This window comes from Sesamum indicum, linkage group LG10, assembly GCF_000512975.1.
Source record: "Sesamum indicum cultivar Zhongzhi No. 13 linkage group LG10, S_indicum_v1.0, whole genome shotgun sequence".
NCBI classification, from domain to species: Eukaryota; Viridiplantae; Streptophyta; class Magnoliopsida; order Lamiales; family Pedaliaceae; genus Sesamum; species Sesamum indicum.
Window position 1 is genome coordinate 6585196 of NC_026154.1, and position 17606 is coordinate 6602801.

A 17606-nucleotide genomic window follows, 5' to 3' on the forward strand; every position below is an offset into this window, starting at 1 on the left:
GTGTTCCTAACCATTTTATCTTCTACAACTTCTTAGAAATTATCATTTCTCTTGCTTGTGTAGACATGTTTGTGACTGCAATATAAGCTTAATGCACTTACAGCTGTACTTATTACTCAAACTCTTTAAGCTGTGAGTTTTTGCAATAAGAGCACTAATGAAGGATCATGTAAACAAATTAAAGTCATGTGTTGCAAAGTTGTATGCACCAGGACTGAGATGATCGAATTGGGATTCCAGGGCTTTGAACTATTAACTGTCAAGGACAAACTTAACAGCAACATCCGTGCAATTAAAAGAGCTCTTAGATAAAACTCTCTTCTGTTTGACCTCCTCATGGGATTTGTGAGAAAGTATCAATTAGTGATAGTCAAGGATCTGAGTCACATGCTTCCCTGCTTGAGTGACCCTCACCCTCCAAGATAGCAAAGTACTTCTCAGAAAGCCATGGACAAGCACCTGAACCATATGAGGGGAGATGGCAGCAAATCCATTTATGAAATTGCTAGGATGACATGGGCTGAGAGAATATGCATCTTTTGCCAGTGGATAACTTTGATTAAAATTTAAGCTACTCTTTGTACGAATGGGGGAAAAAAGAGGAAGAAAGATGATTGTCCCCTGATGATTTATGAAACTATGTGGAAGATGACATATATGTTCCTTCAAAATTTATGCTTGTGTTGGTTAGATATCAGTTGTAGCTTGAAAGTAAAACAAGCAACTGAGTCCTGAGAAGCTTCTAATAATACTACTTCATAAAAGGGATGAGAAAATTAAACCAAAGAACTCACAGCATAGTTTTATTTTCTATTCTCTTTTGGCTTATATACTTATCTGTTCTTCTTCTCTTCTGTCTTATCTTATATGTTGCTAAACAGCGCAGAACACAAGAAATGATTAGGTGAACTTAAATGATTGGTGGCTTTATTTTGACCATTTAATGGTCATATAATCTTCCATAATACCTTCTTATTCTTTCCGTAAATAGTATCATACCATGTTTCTTGGTCTACATGTGAATGATATAAATCCTTCACCCAGATTTTCAGATGCTCGAATCATTTCCAACAGACTCCGAAGAACAACAGGCTTGCATCATAGCTATCCAGAATGCAGATGGGTATAACTGGGGGTAAGATATTGTCTCATAATATAAATCCTGTAACAATGTTTAAATTTTTCTTGGCTGATTTAGTTTATTTAACACCCTTTTCGTGGAAATCCTTTTCAATGATGTCTGAAAAGCTATAATCCAGTTCTCTGGGGTGTCCCAAAAGGGAGCTATGCAAGCAATCCTAATGGTTCTTGCCGCATAATAGAGTTTCGGAAGATGGTGCAGGTATATATTTGCTTTACTAGGCGATTCGTCTTATCTTCATTTTCATCTAGATCATGCAGATGGTCTTCCCTATAATCCTTATTATTGTTTGCTAAAGATGATTTATTTGATGTCAGGCACTAAATCGCATTGGTCTGCGTGTTGTACTGGATGTTGTTTACAATCATTTACATGCAAGTGGTCCTCATGATGATTACTCTGTCTTGGACAAGGTCATGTGAAATTGTTTAATTCTTTTATTCTGACTTACCTGTACATTCTAATATCATACATAATCATGTAATTGTTTAGAGTAGCCTTGATGAATACTTTCTCATCCATTCTTAAATTTCTTGCTTAATATATTTAGAGTAGTCATGATGAATACTTTCTGCCTTGAACCTTCTCTCTAAGCTATCCATTAAAACCATATGCTTTAAAACCTAAAGGCAATCAAATGTTGATGTAAAATGTATGTAATAACTTGCTTCCTTTTTCTCCCTCTCCTTGGAATACTTTTTTATCATCAGTTTGCTATTTCTTCCCTATCTTCTTGCATTGTCAGGATAAGTACATTATAACACACACTTGATAACTTATAATGTCTAATTGACAAGATTTAGGTGGTTTTGCCCAAAAACGTATCTAACTGTGGAATAGCAGGAAAGTACATGGTTAGTACTTCAAAATAATTGTAACACCAAATAAATTGCAGATAGTTCCAGGTTACTACCTCAGAAGGAACCTTGATGGCTTTATTGAGCATAGTACCTGCATAAACAATACAGCTAGTGAACATTCTATGGTTGAACGGTTGATTATCGATGATCTTCTCCACTGGGCTGTCAATTATAAGGTAACGTTTTCAATTGAACACTTGCTTCATTTATCTCTGGTAGGTCAAACTCAATAACATAGACTACTTATGACATTTGCCACTAGTTGCTCTGCTTCCTACTTCAGTAACTTGTATGAAACACCATAGAAATCTAGTAACATTTTCCTAATAGATTTATCAATTGTGCAGAATTTTAGATTCTCCCATGTAACAAAGCTGCTTTAGTCTTCAAAGTTACAGATTCTCCAGCTTCTTGTCTGTCTAAAGGACTGGCCTTTGTACTCAGAGTCTAGTTATTTTGTGATTTATGGCATCTGATATCTCACAATATGTACCTTGAGAATAAACCCTTAAATTCATAATATTATACCCACATCAGTATTTTGGATTCTGCCTTGATTCTTGTCTAGCTAGACAATCCTTTTTAATTAACTTTCACTCAATTGCATCCTAAAGGAACTAAATATTGACAAATCACAATGCACATGGCCACTTATGGCTATGAAAATTTGTTTTGATATGATTTCTTCATATTATTATTTCTAATAATTATTTGGTGGTATTGCAGGTTGATGGATTTCGTTTTGACCTCATGGGTCATATAATGAAACGTACAATGGTATGGACATGCATTCCATCATATACTTTTCGTGTTAAAGAATTTTATCTTATATCCATTTCAGGCCAAGAGATTTTCAAGTGAAATTCTAGGAGTTAGTTTCGCTGAAGAAAACCAGTTTCTTGAAAAGAGGAAGACTAGAAAATTTATTACTTTCAATACTTCAAGCGAGTTCAGGAGCAAGCTAGTTTTTCTCACCATGCAACATGGAATATGTCCTGCAAACCTTGAGGTCTTTAAATTCCTACAAGTGCGTCGATATCTGGATATGGTGAATGAGTAAAAGATTATGGGAAAAAAAAGAAGATAAAGCAATGTCAACTTATATACTTATGCAAAAGAGTAGAAAAGTTGCACGAAGATTTATTGAAGTTATCTGAAAGGAAAATTTCTTAATTTACTTGACATAAAGACAAGGAAATGCAAAGGAGGCAAGCAACCAAGGAGTAAGTAACTATGTGAAAGAAAATATGGGGATTAGAAGGACAAATGGATCAAACACCATCTTAAGGAAAACTCGAGTATTGTGAACTTGTAACTTATGCTTCAAGCAGTCTCTCTTCTTCTCACTTGAACTTATGCCACAAGTAGTATCTCTTCGTTTCAGTTGATTAATGATATATATTATACCATTCAAAGGAGAAATTTACTACCTCTGAAATATATGATTTATGCAGCAAGCAAGCATCTCTTTTTCTTACAGCTTATTGCGTTATGCAGTACTTAGTTTATCTTGATTGGAATTGTTTGTTTTTAATTGATTGTCAAGAAAAGAGAAAAGAAAAAAAAAGGAAAAAGAAAGGGGCACAATTTTCTTTCTTCTTATATTTGGTTGTTTGTGATAAATAATGGCATTTGAGTATGATATGAATTTTTTTGACTTGCTTCTTAATTTCAGGTAAAGGCTAGAAGTGCACTCCAGAGTTTATCAAAGCACAACGATGGAGTAGATGGCTCTGGCATCTATATGTATGTTGGGAGGATTGAATCGGAATTATTTCGTATTCATTTATTTCTTTGTACTTGCATCATTATTTTGTCCTAATATACTGTCTTTTTAAAATTAGCTTCTCCTCGATTTCCTTTTTCATGTTCTAATGGCACTTTTATACTGTATTTATTTAGCTATGGTGAAGGATGGGATTTTGGAGAAGTGGCTAAGAATGGGCGCGGCGTAAATGCATCACAGTTCAACCTTTGTGAAACTGGAATAGGGAGGTACTATTCTCACCCACATCCAAAAGTTCTTTGAAGATAAAATCAAATTCTTCCACCAACAGCTTTTCCCAAACAACTAAACTGCAGTATATTTTTATACGAAGAAATTACTTCTTGTATACAACTAACATATCATGATAAAAATAGGAATGGGTATTATTATGAATTCTTTTGAGCTTACTGAAGCTCAGTTCCATGGCAAGTTTCAGCCGCTCATGAGATTAAAAACAGAAATGTACAACCAAACATAGCATATAGTTTTATGTGCATGCACTAAAGTCTACTTTGTAGATGGAGAAACATCTTGATCGTATTTTCCATTTTTGTTGATCAAGATCAATTATAAGATTTTAAAAAAGTAATCCTATCATTATTTATTTGCTACACTCAAAGGAATTCAGGTATATTGTCCTTATGGATCAAGATTCAAGATCAATTATGATACTTCGAAAACGTAATCCAGTACTTATTTATTTGCTAAACTCTAGCTAAAGAATTTAGGTAGATTGTCCTTATGTTTACCATAGAAGTAATTCCATTATATACACATAATTGCCAAAAGTTCTATCAGAAATTACTTTATTCGGCATATTTTGTGGCCTTGTCTTTTAATTATTCTTTAACTGATGCTAACTTAATCAAGATTCAAGAATATGTAGTAAAAAATAGAAAAGATCAAGAAAATTTTGCTCATTTCTTTTTCTATTGAAGTGAAAATTCATAGCCACACCCACATTGACTTGTATAAGTGTTGTTAATTAGAAGATGGCTAACTTCAATAATCTTTAAATATTGGATGTTGAACTTTGTTCGTTCAAGTTGGTAAATTATTTGAGACATGATATTAGCTTCAATGACCGGATTCGAGATGCAATGCTTGGAGGATCTCCATTTGGACATCCACTTCAACAAGGTTTCATGACAGGTTTGTCTTTGGAGGTAATCACTTATATCAACAATTGGTCCTTCATTGGATTAAAAAATTTAGTTTGAAATTTTTATTAGTTACGTTTTGATGTTTCTGTATTAATAGTGAATTTACTTTTGCTTTATTTCTTTAGCCCAATGACCATGACCATGGAAGCAAATCTACTGTCGACCATATGTTGGCTATATTGAAGGATCATATTCAGGTATCTTATCCTATAAAAACATTATATCCTATGAAAATATTGTAATTAATTAAAGAAGTAAGGTAATAATATCTCATATTGATATTGAACTGGATATACAGAATAGTAAATTAACAAAATAAATAATTTGAAATAATCTCGAATTACTTATTTAGAAAACTGCAACGGGTACATGTGTTGGATAAAGAATATTATTTGCTATAAGAAATTAAGAATAAAAGTAATGAAATATGTTATTTCATTATTCAACGTAATGTTATTTTTACGGTGCTTAAACTTTTTAATTTCTAATTTTCTTTTTTTTAACAAAATCTCATATCCCAAATAATATTCTTCTATAACTAATGATTTATTACAAAAAAAATGACTAGTATATTATACGACCTAACTAAAATTATGATTACTTGATAAACTTTTCACATATTATTATATAAGTAATGAAAAAAATATTTCAATATGAAGTATTTAAAAAACTTAAACTTAATGAATATTTAAAACCTATTTTAAGACCTAATTTTTTATGTTCATTGTTGATTTGGTTCTTTCTTTTTGTTTGACATTAACGGCACTAAAAATTCTTCTTTGTTTTATTTTATACGATCTCCTTATTTGTGCCTACTTTGGATTCTTTTTAAAAATATAACTTCTCTTGTGGTTGTTGATTTGATTTTCTTTCTTCACTTTAAATTGTAAAATATAAACTATAAACGTTAGGTCGGAAACAAAAAGTGCATTAGTATTTTCTTCAATATTTTGCTACTTTTTAGATTCTCAGTAATTTTTTATAAATTTAGTATAAATTAATATTAAATATAATATTTCAAGTAAAACTCTGTAAAGGTGAAGTTGATAGTAATAAAGAAGCCAGTTACTTAACAAACTCCATATACTCTTAGATAATTCATAATTTGAACAAACTTATGTCATGAGAAATAAATTACTTTTAAAAATTTTGGCTAATATTCAAAGTTCAAAATGCTTTATGTATATATTTTGGTTGATAGTTTGATGATGCTTTTAACATGATCTTTTGAAAAAAAAAAAAAAAAAACAGTTGTGAAGTTTTAAATTAATCTATATCTGTGACACAATATTCAATATCTTCATGTTGATATCTAACTTTTATAAATTTACATATTATCCTAGTTTTATCATAAAAGTCAAATTGATATTAATTAATGTAATCTTATTAATATTTCTTCTAAATTTTCTGTTGGCATTGATCCCTTGTAAATAAATCCTATTGGCTATTAATTTTTCTTTTAATTTTTTGTATTATATTTCATTTCATTTAGCTAAATCAACTTTGGTCTATTAAAACCATAAATTTGAGCTCTCTCGTAAAATACTTTCATTTGGCTAAGACTTTTAAAATTGTGCGTGTAAGAATTCTATTAAATTATTACTAAGACTTTACCTAATATTTTTTATGTAATAACTTCTTTTTTCTGGTTGTCACCTTATTAATTAACTTATAAAATACAAAGCAAATAGTTATATATTCTCCCTCCTTTTTATTTTTCTAAAGAAATATCTCTAGATTAATACTAATTTTAAAATCCCATGCATGTTGGTATACGTTTCATAGCTACTGCTCCCATCCAAGTCTATTTTAATTTCTATTTTCTTTAAACATAAGCACACACAGTAATGAAAATTTATTAAACATAAACACATATAGTCCTGAACATAAACAACTTTTTTTTATTAATTTAAATTTATATTATTAAGAAATTTGCTTTCAATCTAATTAATATGTCATGAAAATTCAAATAGATTTTCGCAGTTACATTAGACTTTAAAAGAGCATATCCATTTATAGAAAAAGAGTATGAGATGAAAAACTAAATGTAGTTGATCCCATATATACTAATTCATTATTTATAGTATCAATTAACAAATTTTAAAATCCATATATCAATACAATTTGAGATCAAAGGAAATTTATATATCAAAATGATTTTGCCTCTAATTTGTAATCTTAATTATTTTGTTTATCTTATTGTTACTTGTCTTCATTTAGCATGAGAGCTCCTACTCTTTTTGCATAATTTGTGATCCATACATCTTTCTTTGTTTTTTTAACTACAGTTATAATATTGATATTATAATTGATGAAAAAGTTAAAAAAGAATACTAAATTGTTATTAATTTTAACTCTATATTATTATGATTATATATTTTATTTAAGCAAATAAATGTATTATAAGAAATATAATGAATATTTAAAATAAATTAGAATCTAAAAGGGTTTCCATCATTGTAAAAAATAAATTAGGTAACAATCATGTATTAATTAGCGCATTACAAGTTAGATAGAACTTTCTCTTTTATTTATATTATGTTTATTTTATCAATATTTAATCTCTGTTTAGTATGAAGGTCCCGGTATCAGCTTTTTCCATTTCTTTTTAATGTAAAGATGTCTTTCTTTTTTTCTCTAGAATTATAATATAAATAGTATTCATGAGAAAATTAAAAAAAAAAGTAAAAGTATGTTGTTTTATAGGTCACTATATTTTAACTCGAGCACAACTTTCTCATAAAATTGTTTTCTATATGCTTATAACCTATGGTTAGAAAGCTTTTGGTCGAGTTTTATATGATTTTAGTTTTATTTGAAAATTCAAAATATTGAAAAATTTATGATAAGAAGAAACACGTATGACCAAAATTTGTAGAGTTTGGAATATAAAAGGATTTCTTATGTAATATTTATAATAATAGTATAAATAAAAATATATTAATTAAATTTCCTAGGTGCATTATAAATAATAAATGTTATTGTTACGATGTAAAAGCATACAGTTAAAAAATAAAATAATTTTTCTCCATTTTAATTATTATGTCATATTTTTCTACTTACAATACATGTGTTTTACTATAAGTAAATCTCAATTCATATAAATAAATTGGGGTCAAGATAATTATACACACAACAAATGTACACAAAAAGACACACACACACACACATTATATGTATGTCAATATTTCTAGTATATATAATAACTAAGATTAATAAATAAAAATATATAGTGATTGATTTTTTTTATATAGAGAAGTAATGCATTTGAAAATTGAAGTATGTGCGTCATATTTATTACAATATATATCAAAATAGAACAAATATCTTTATTTTTTTTTTGACTTGGTACTTTTTAATTGTAGTTTAATGTTGGCTTCAAATATTTGTTTGTATTGTCAATGAATGTTACTTTACCTTGATAATCACATCATAGAAACAAATAATTAAAATAAATGTTTGCTTTTCTCTTTCACTTTTAAATTTTAGATCTTTCATCTTTTTAATATGTTCTAATTAAAATGAAAATGTTACTATAAAGAAAACACATTGCCAATTTTGATAAAAGAATTTAGAACATAGAAAAGACACATGGTATTACATTTAAACTATATTATTATTAAAAGGAACCCCAAGTATCCCTCTTTTTTTATTGTTTAGTACATGCTAATTATTATGTTAATAGGTATTAGAAAAAACTGTTTCAAGAAACTTTTGAATATTTCATAAGGATTGTGGTACATATATAAATAAATATCTTGTATGTACAAATTTGTGTTATATTTAAAATGAAAATTATTTGTGATTAAATGACGATTGAAAGGACTTTCAAATTAAAAATTCAAATGCCAGTTGATAACATTATAATCAAATGATTAATTTCATTTAAAAAAATTCACTTAATTAATAGTTCTCTTGAATCTTCTCCTATGTATCACTAGACCTATATCTCCAATTTTTTATAAGAAGGTATGTACTATTTTACGTTTTAGATTTTTCCCTCTTATAAACTTTTAGATTTTACAATTAATTCTCTCCATGATACTTATCTTTCATCTCTATATTTGTGATGAGAAATCACAATTATTTCATGTGAAAACAATGATAACTAATCTTTTTGTTCTTTGGCCTTCTATTGAAATTTTAGATTTACAATTATTTCTCTCTATAATATTAATTTTCAATCCTTATATTTGTTTTACTCATAAAATGTTATTTTATGTTTTACATCCCTATGTTTGTATATAAAAAGTTATCATTTAAACTAATCCAGACTTTAAATTTTGCTCATGAATGAAATTAGATTTTTTATTTTTTTTTTCTAGTTGTGCAAGCAAAGAAAAAAAAATTAGTTTTTTTTTTATTTTATTTTTTAACTCTTGCACTTACTATCAATAAAGTTGTTTATAATGTAATTTTCTTGTAATAATCTCTTTATTTTATATTTTATTCATCATATTGATGGAAAACAGTTTAAATTAACAAATAACATATTATGAAATGAATTAAATAGAATAAGCATAAAAATCATTGACTAATTAAGTTAGAGTCCAATTAAAAGTTAAGCATACAGAAATTAAATTACTTATTATTGAAAATGATTAGTAGAATTTTTATAATAGACCATGTTATGAAATAAGTCTTACTAAGTTTGTTTTTCATAAATATATAACTGATTTTAACATAAATTTATTTAATGTCCTTATTTCTAATTGAAGTTTATTTCGTTGAATTTGTTGTAGTATACTATTAATTAGGTATTTTGGAATATTTATTGACACATAAAATTATATTTTCTATGCAATTTTTATTATTTTAGTTATCAAAACATACCAAGTCACTCATATTTTTATAATATCTATTATAAAATTTAACTTACATAAATTAATGGTAAATTGTCCCGTGGATTGCTTCAAAGAGATGTTTTTTTAAGTTTTTAAATCGTATCTTCTCCTAATTATATAGCATATATATTTTTTCTAGTTAGTATTAAAACTTTTAACTAGCTTTATATAATTAGTTATTATAATTTATTTTTGTTAGAATTTATCTCAATTGAACTATGTAAATAATTAACAACTATTACAAAGTTACTTATTTATACACATATTTATAAAATACTATTATATCAAAATCATAGAATTGGTGTCACAGAAAAGGACAAAACGTAAAACATGACAAATGATTCATACTTTTATGACATACATAGATATAGACAATAATATTTATCTATGATTGCATGCCCATTTTTTTCCCCAAAAAAGGGATATGTGTGGTAATGGTTTTGGTGCAGCATTTACACTTTTTGATATTTCTTTGCAAGGAGTGAACTATATCATACATTGTTGTAAAGATCAAATCATGTACACTGATATTCTGTTCTATTACATTAGAGATGATAAAAAAATCGTGCAACATACCCAGTAATTATACCTCAAAAAATCAAATTATATTTTAGTCTATCTTGCTACAAAGTATTCATTTTACATGATAATTGATTCTCATTAACATATGTTACTTCTCAAAATGCGTGCTTTACATGACAATTCATTTAATTGTTTTTCATTTGTCATCTAACCAATATATTTTAATATGTCAAATTATCTGACTAATTATAAATTCTTTCAATTTTCATGATTTTTTCTATTCATTTCGTGTTATATCATGGGGTACTTTTGTTTTAGTAAGTGTATTATATTATGAATATAGTATACAAAAAAAAAATGATGAGTAAATAAGTATAATGTGAAAGTAACTAATAGGAATAATGTGGATAATGTGAAAATAATGAATAAGAGTAATTAAACATGTGCAATGTGAAAAGTAATTAATAAATATATTATTACACATTTTATCCTTAAAAAATAATATAAAAGGTTAATTAAGTCCAATTAAAAAGAGAGAAAACCTTTTAGGTGATTCATATTTTTGTAGATATATAGAGAGAAAACATAGACCAATAATAGAAAAAATGAAGAACTACAAGAATGCATAGGCCAAGATTCCATGTCGTGTCCATATGGCAGTTGGTTTAGACAATTCTAGGTTGCACTTGATCGCCTATGTAATTCTTGTGTGCAACGAGGTAGCAGGCTTGGAGTGTAATAGTTTTGTTACTTATGTTTGTTTTCTGCTTCACATTCTTTGCCAAACCTCTTAATTTTTTTCGTGATTTTCTCGTGTAAGACAGGTTGGAATGGCTGCTAACCTCAAGGACTTTGTTTTAACAAACCATGAGGGCCAAGAGGTAACATTACCATGTAGCTCTTATAAACTACTTTAGTCATTTGTCAAATTTTTTATTGATTAAAATTTAAGCTAGCTTTAATTATTCCATTTTTTTAAATAAGTTCCACATTTTAACATATGATATGAATTCAGTCAAATTCGAATCAATCATCCTGTTTTAGACCATTGGTAGGTTGCATTTTTGTAAGTGAATATTGAAAAATAAAAACGTATCAAACTTTGAAAATAAAGTCTCTCTTCCGGTAGTAGTTCCTCATATATGTGGCAATCATGCAAATTCCCATTTGCTAAATGACATTATCATTGACATAAGCAATTGTTCAAACTTCTCATAAAACTAACTGCTCAAGAAATAATAATGTAATGATCCAACTCGTAGAAATAATTTTTCTTTACACAATGCATAAACAGTACTCAACAATTTCAAATATTTATGTAAATATTAGTATGAGATTCCCACTAATAAATTAGGAGTTACTTTCAACAATTTGAGTTAAATTTAATGAGAGAGATGGATATAACATCCCTATTTTTGTTTTCCATGATATGATAAATTACTATTGTACATAGAAAATCTGATGGATCTGTTTGAGAAGATACATTTAGCCTAAGAAAGATCTCTTTGCACAACATATGTAGAAAAAAACACCTAAGAGCTATATATATGTTATTTATGTGGCTCTTAGAGGCTTTCACACTTATTCATTTTGCAACTAAAGAAAAAGCTTTATGTTTGATCCTTGCTCTTATCTCCACGCTCATGCCATTTGTTTTCTTTATTTTGCATATCATCTACCACACTTAAAAACCTTTCCAACAATACTTTTCTGTTGCATTTCTTGGAAAAATTTGGTGTATTATCTCCTAGTCTCCAAACAGGTTAAAGGATGTGAAATTTCAATGCATGATGGAGCACCTGTTGCATATGCTTCAAGCCCCATAGAGACAGTACGGATTTTCATCTATTGCAATTGCATTATTGACCTTCTATTAGTTCTTAACGTTTTTTATTCTCATAGACGTGCTATTATTTGACTTCACACCAATTCAATTTTTTTATTTTATATATTTTTTAATCTTATGGGATTAGGTTAATTATGTTTCTGCCCATGACAATGAAACCTTGTTCGACATTGTGAGTTTAAAGGTAATTAATTCTACCATTATATTAATTCAATGAATAGTATTTCATGCACCCACACTGTATTTTAACACTAGTTGTCATTTGTCCAGACTCCGTTAAATATCTCTGTGGACGCAAGGTGTAGGATGAACCATTTAGCGACCAGCATAATAGCACTTTCCCAGGTTCGAATTTATGTATCTATATGTAAATTACTACCTTTATGTTTCCATGTTGGAGAACAACATTTTACATCCACGTTTTTACTCTAACGCCTTGTTTGTTGACTAGGATGGAATAAAAGGTTGATAGATAAATGTTGGACTGCAATAAGGAATTGTTTGGATGTGATAATTTTACCGTTTGTTTAGTTAAGATGATAAAATGTTTCATTAGAATGGATAATATAATTATGCATTTACTAATCTCCTTCTTCATAGCCAAGACAATTGTGAAACAATAAACTCACTAGCCTAACTTGTTAAGCATATGTTACAATTAGGGGTGGCAAATTGGTTATAAGCCAGCCACGTTTGACTACATAGAGAATGGATCACATATAGATAAGTAGATAGATACAAATCACCTATATCTTCCGATAATTTAGTGGACCAAAACATTTTTTTTAATCAATGTATTTTGAAAATTTATTGAATTATTATAGTTAAAACTTAATAACTTAGAGTTGAAAGAACCCTAATGTTTGGCCCAATTCTCCTGATATTTGACATAATTGTATTAACCTTAGATGACAATGTGGAAATATCAATATTACCCTCGTGGTTCTTTCGAAAAAAAGAAAAGAAAAGATCTAAATAACTTTAAAAATTAAAATGATAGAATGACCATTTTACTGTTAAACCTCGTAAAGCAAGTTGTATTTAATATTTTAGTATTATATAGGTTTTAAAACTTTGAAAACATGTATTTATTTTCTTCTTTCTTTTAACATTTTAGAATTGTTAAAGTTTAGTCTTTTTTTACAATTTTCTTTGCTTTTATTATTTTCTTGGCTGAATAGTTATTTATCCTCCAATAATATTGAAAATGAACAAATTATTCGCTTATAAAAAAAATAGTAATTTAGTCCCTTGTGTTTTAAAAAACGAAACAATTCACCTCCCCACCTAATGAGGTAAATTGCTTCATTTTTTAAAATATGGGGGTAAATTGCAACATTTAGATAAATTACTATTTTATTTTTCATAAAGGAGTTGTTTACCTATTTTCCATAATACGGGTAGGTAGATTGCAATTTACCCTTATTTTCTTCTACATCCATTTTATCCCCTTTCATTGCCACCACCCCAACCCTACATCCCAACACCTCAATCCCCTTCTTGTACTAGCACGAGGCTATCTATCCCACTTCCTCTTCCCGTCCCCCAAAGTTCGGGTGCATTAGTCGTAAACATGCATCTGCATGCTTTATATAAAAATATCTAAACGATTATGTGTATTATAGGTATATGAAATATATTATTTTAAATGAAAATAAATATTTCTATATATACACAATTATACACATAGAACTTATGTATATGTATAATTATACATATAATTGACTTAAGCAAAAACAAAATATTTGGAGATATATGTTTAGATAACTTTTGCTTTTCTTTTCCTATTTTATAAGGGTATATTGCATTTACAGTTCAAGGAATAACAATTTAATTAATAGACCAATAGGAGATTAGGACAAATTACAAAAAAGATATATTGTTTTGTGAACTAAAGAAAAGTGATTAGCACAAATTACAAAAAGAATATATTTTTGTCAACTAAAGAAAAGCTTTTTCACAAACTAAAAATAAATGGAAAAAAACAATATAATTTTTACTGTTAATTTGTGATAAAATTTAAATTACTTGGGTTACAACTTGGTTCTAAAATTATGATTGTAATTTTGTTTTCTTGTTCACAGGAGAAACATCTTTGATTGTTGACAACTTCAACATTTTACTTGTGTGATTTTTCATATAGAAATGAAAATGGAGAGTAATATACTGAAATATAAAAATTATATTTTATTTGTTTATCTTTATACACGAAAAAGATGTCCTTTTTTTAAAAATTAATTTGAGTTTAATATTTTCAATTGAGTATTTTAAGAATTAATAGGTGGAATCCACTTACTTCATAGTAATCTGCTTATTGGATGTTTGAAATAATGAAAATATGAAAAGGTTGTATTTCTATCAAAAATTAAATAAAACAAATGCTACTCGAATTTTTAAATAGTAGAAAATGAGGATATGAAATGTCAAATAGAAACAAACGGATCAAAATTTCTTGTAAATATGATATTTAGTATATTACATTATGTACAAACCAATCTGAATCATTATCTAAATTCTTTTTGTACGTACAAACTAATCTGAATCATTATGTAAATTAATTTATTCTATATTTTGAATTTTATTAAATTGATTTATGATCTAATTATATGCAATCATGTTCCTTAATTTTATTAAGAAAACTTTAAATATTAGCAAAGTATGATATGAGATATGTACTTTTAATGTATTTATATTTTTATATGAATATGGAATTATCTCACCAAAATATATTAATAACGTACACTTAATAGTATTAAAATATTAAATACACTTATGAATTTTAGATAAAATCACTTGCAAAATGAATGCATGGGCAGCATATATACATTTTACTAGTTAATTAATGAGTTACAATTAACCCCTAGGGTACTGAAAGGGCTTCAGTTAAGCTCGAAGAGCAGTATTTTTGTTTGTAAAAAATAGTCAAAAAAAGGTGCGAGTTCCTTTCCCTCTCCCAGAAGGGCACTATTGAAAGCTCAACAATTTCTTGGCGGAACCTCAATGGAGGGAACTAGGTGTTGAACGGACGTAAATACATACCAAGGAGATTAGTAGTTCTCAAACAATAAGATTCATGTAATTGTAATTAGATTATCAACCTAGCTATATATAGAGGGTTTGCATGCAATTAAATTTGTCTATTGTTATTTCTGTTTAATTCTCTATATATAGAAAGGTCTAGGGGTTGAGAATGAAATAAAAATGTACAACGTCCTGTATAATTATTCATAAACCATCATCAAGCACTCAACTAAGTTATCATGTTATAAACTAACAAAGATCAATACAAAATTTGTGCATGAGTTGATGTATGCATTCACCAATCTTAACCGATCTAAAACGTTCCAAGCTTCAAATTCTGGATTATTTAAAATATATATATATAGCTATTTTTCTTAATCAAAATAAGTAATTCTTCTCATTCTATGCTCTGTAACATTTTGTGCTGTTCGTTGTCATTAATTAATTAATCATAGGGAGTACCTTTCTTCCATGCTGGTGACGAGATTCTTCGGTCAAAATCATTAGATCGTGATTCATATAATTCTGGTGATTGGTTCAACAGGTATCTCTCCGAATCTAAATTTTAAATTCAATTATATATATATACATATATATATATATCAGGTTTTGTTGCTTTACTTCCAAATGCATATATATTCATAATTAAGATGGGGCACATTCTAGATCTGTTAGCAGCAAATGCTTTGAAACTCTATAGATCTTCCTGCAGATTCTATATATATATAATTATGTTCTTATACATCCTTCAGGTTAGACTTCAGCTACAACTCTAATAATTGGGGAGTTGGTCTTCCTCCGAAAGAAAAGAATGAGCGAAATTGGCCGCTGTAAGCATAATTTCCTTAATCCTAGTGGAAGTTAACTATTTTCATTGGATCAAGTTCTTTTATTAGATTACATGGTCATGTTCCTCTCCCTCTTATCTCCAGAATGAAAACCAGATTGGCAGATCCAGCCTTTAAGCCTCAGAGGAGTCACATTCTTGCAGCACTTGAAAACTTCTCTATCTTTATTAGTATCAGATACTCTTCACCACTTTTCCGTTTGGACACAGCGAAAGCAATTAAGGTTAGAAGAGATGTTTATGCATTTCCTTTCTGAATAAAAGGATGCAAGCATTAGAATCTGTTACTGATCGCCATCTTTATTTTAAAAAAAATATATATCATCATCGAGAAATTTGTATGGCTTGGTTAGGGTTCTTTCAGCCCACGTTGCTGAAATGGAAAGGACTTGAAGCATTTAGTTTTATTCAGTCCAGGAAGAAGTTGTTTTCTGCTTGGGGTGCCGCAGCTTTTTTTCTATAAAAACTTGACACCTAAAGAGATGGTTATAAATTATAAATCATTCAAGAGGGTTATAAAATTATAGGTTCTTGGTTGTAATGAAACCTTTTTAAAAGAATCGTTATTAAATTTCACACCTTCACCTAGGAACGAGTACGGTTCCATAATACCGGTCCATCATGGGTCCCCGGAGTGATTGTCATGAGCATCGAAGATGGCCATGATGGAGTTCCAGGACTTTCTCAGCTGGATCCCATGTTAGTAACAATTAGTTTCTGTACAATTTCCATTGCCCTGATGGCAATTATGTGAAACTAATAGTTGTATGTGTTTTGTGCTCTCAGCTACTCCTACATCGTTGTACTAATCAATGTGTGCCCAACTGGTATAACGTTCAGCAGCCCCTCTTTGAGGGGAAAAGATCTACAATTGCACCCACTACAGGTTCTTCTTTACCCCCTCAATCTGACTTGTATTGATGGGTGTTTGACGTGATTGTTGTGTTTCTTCGACTTGAAATTATTTTATCGAGAATGGTCTATTGGTAATCTGTATGATGTTGTAAGAGAAACTTGAGTGATCGTGGACTAATTAAAGAGCAGTTTATCTGTGAACTATGTGAAAAAAAATTCCTTCTAATGTTGTATTGCTTCAGAACCTGTATTAAAAAGTTACTAACAAGCTCACACCCCTCACATCTTTGTTTGACTTTGCGTCCAGATGCATTCAACCGACCACATTGTCAAGAACTCGACATATGACTCGTCCGCTGGTTCGTTCACAATACCCTCAAGAACAACTTCTGTTTTTGTTGAAGCTCGAGTTTCTTGAGACATTATGTTATCTTTGCAATATCGATGGAGTTTGACTTTATCTTTGTTAGGGAAGATATATCAGTAACTTGAGAGGATTCCAGACCCTACACTATCCATGATATATTATATGTATTTACTTGGTTTTGATTCAACCAACTAGCAGTAATCTGATGTTGGCTTGTGGAAGATTTATGGTTCCTCAGCCACTCTGTCCAAATTGTATAGTTGCAGACCTTTTTTCATAAATAAACACAACTATTATTGTGTTCATGTACACAATATGTAATTCTCCATTATTTATGATTATAATTGCTTATCTATGCTAATACAAAAAAAA

The 17606-nt window shown here is 28.7% G+C and overlaps 1 protein-coding gene across 1 annotated transcript in view; it reads left to right on the top strand.

The window, feature by feature from the left end:
* Positions 1-17539, top strand: part of LOC105172154 (pullulanase 1, chloroplastic) — a 22923-nt gene extending 5384 nt beyond the window's left edge. The window contains exons 10-28 of the mRNA XM_011093500.2: positions 1045-1135; positions 1249-1342; positions 1459-1554; positions 2037-2177; positions 2728-2778; positions 3677-3747; positions 3904-3996; positions 4845-4935; positions 5058-5129; positions 11123-11179; positions 12061-12129; positions 12272-12328; positions 12415-12489; positions 15621-15709; positions 15918-15995; positions 16098-16236; positions 16602-16711; positions 16799-16898; positions 17175-17539. Coding sequence (XP_011091802.1) covers positions 1045-1135; positions 1249-1342; positions 1459-1554; positions 2037-2177; positions 2728-2778; positions 3677-3747; positions 3904-3996; positions 4845-4935; positions 5058-5129; positions 11123-11179; positions 12061-12129; positions 12272-12328; positions 12415-12489; positions 15621-15709; positions 15918-15995; positions 16098-16236; positions 16602-16711; positions 16799-16898; positions 17175-17285 — 1685 coding nt within the window. The 3' untranslated portion in view covers positions 17286-17539. The remainder of the gene's footprint in view (positions 1-1044; positions 1136-1248; positions 1343-1458; positions 1555-2036; positions 2178-2727; positions 2779-3676; positions 3748-3903; positions 3997-4844; positions 4936-5057; positions 5130-11122; positions 11180-12060; positions 12130-12271; positions 12329-12414; positions 12490-15620; positions 15710-15917; positions 15996-16097; positions 16237-16601; positions 16712-16798; positions 16899-17174) is intronic.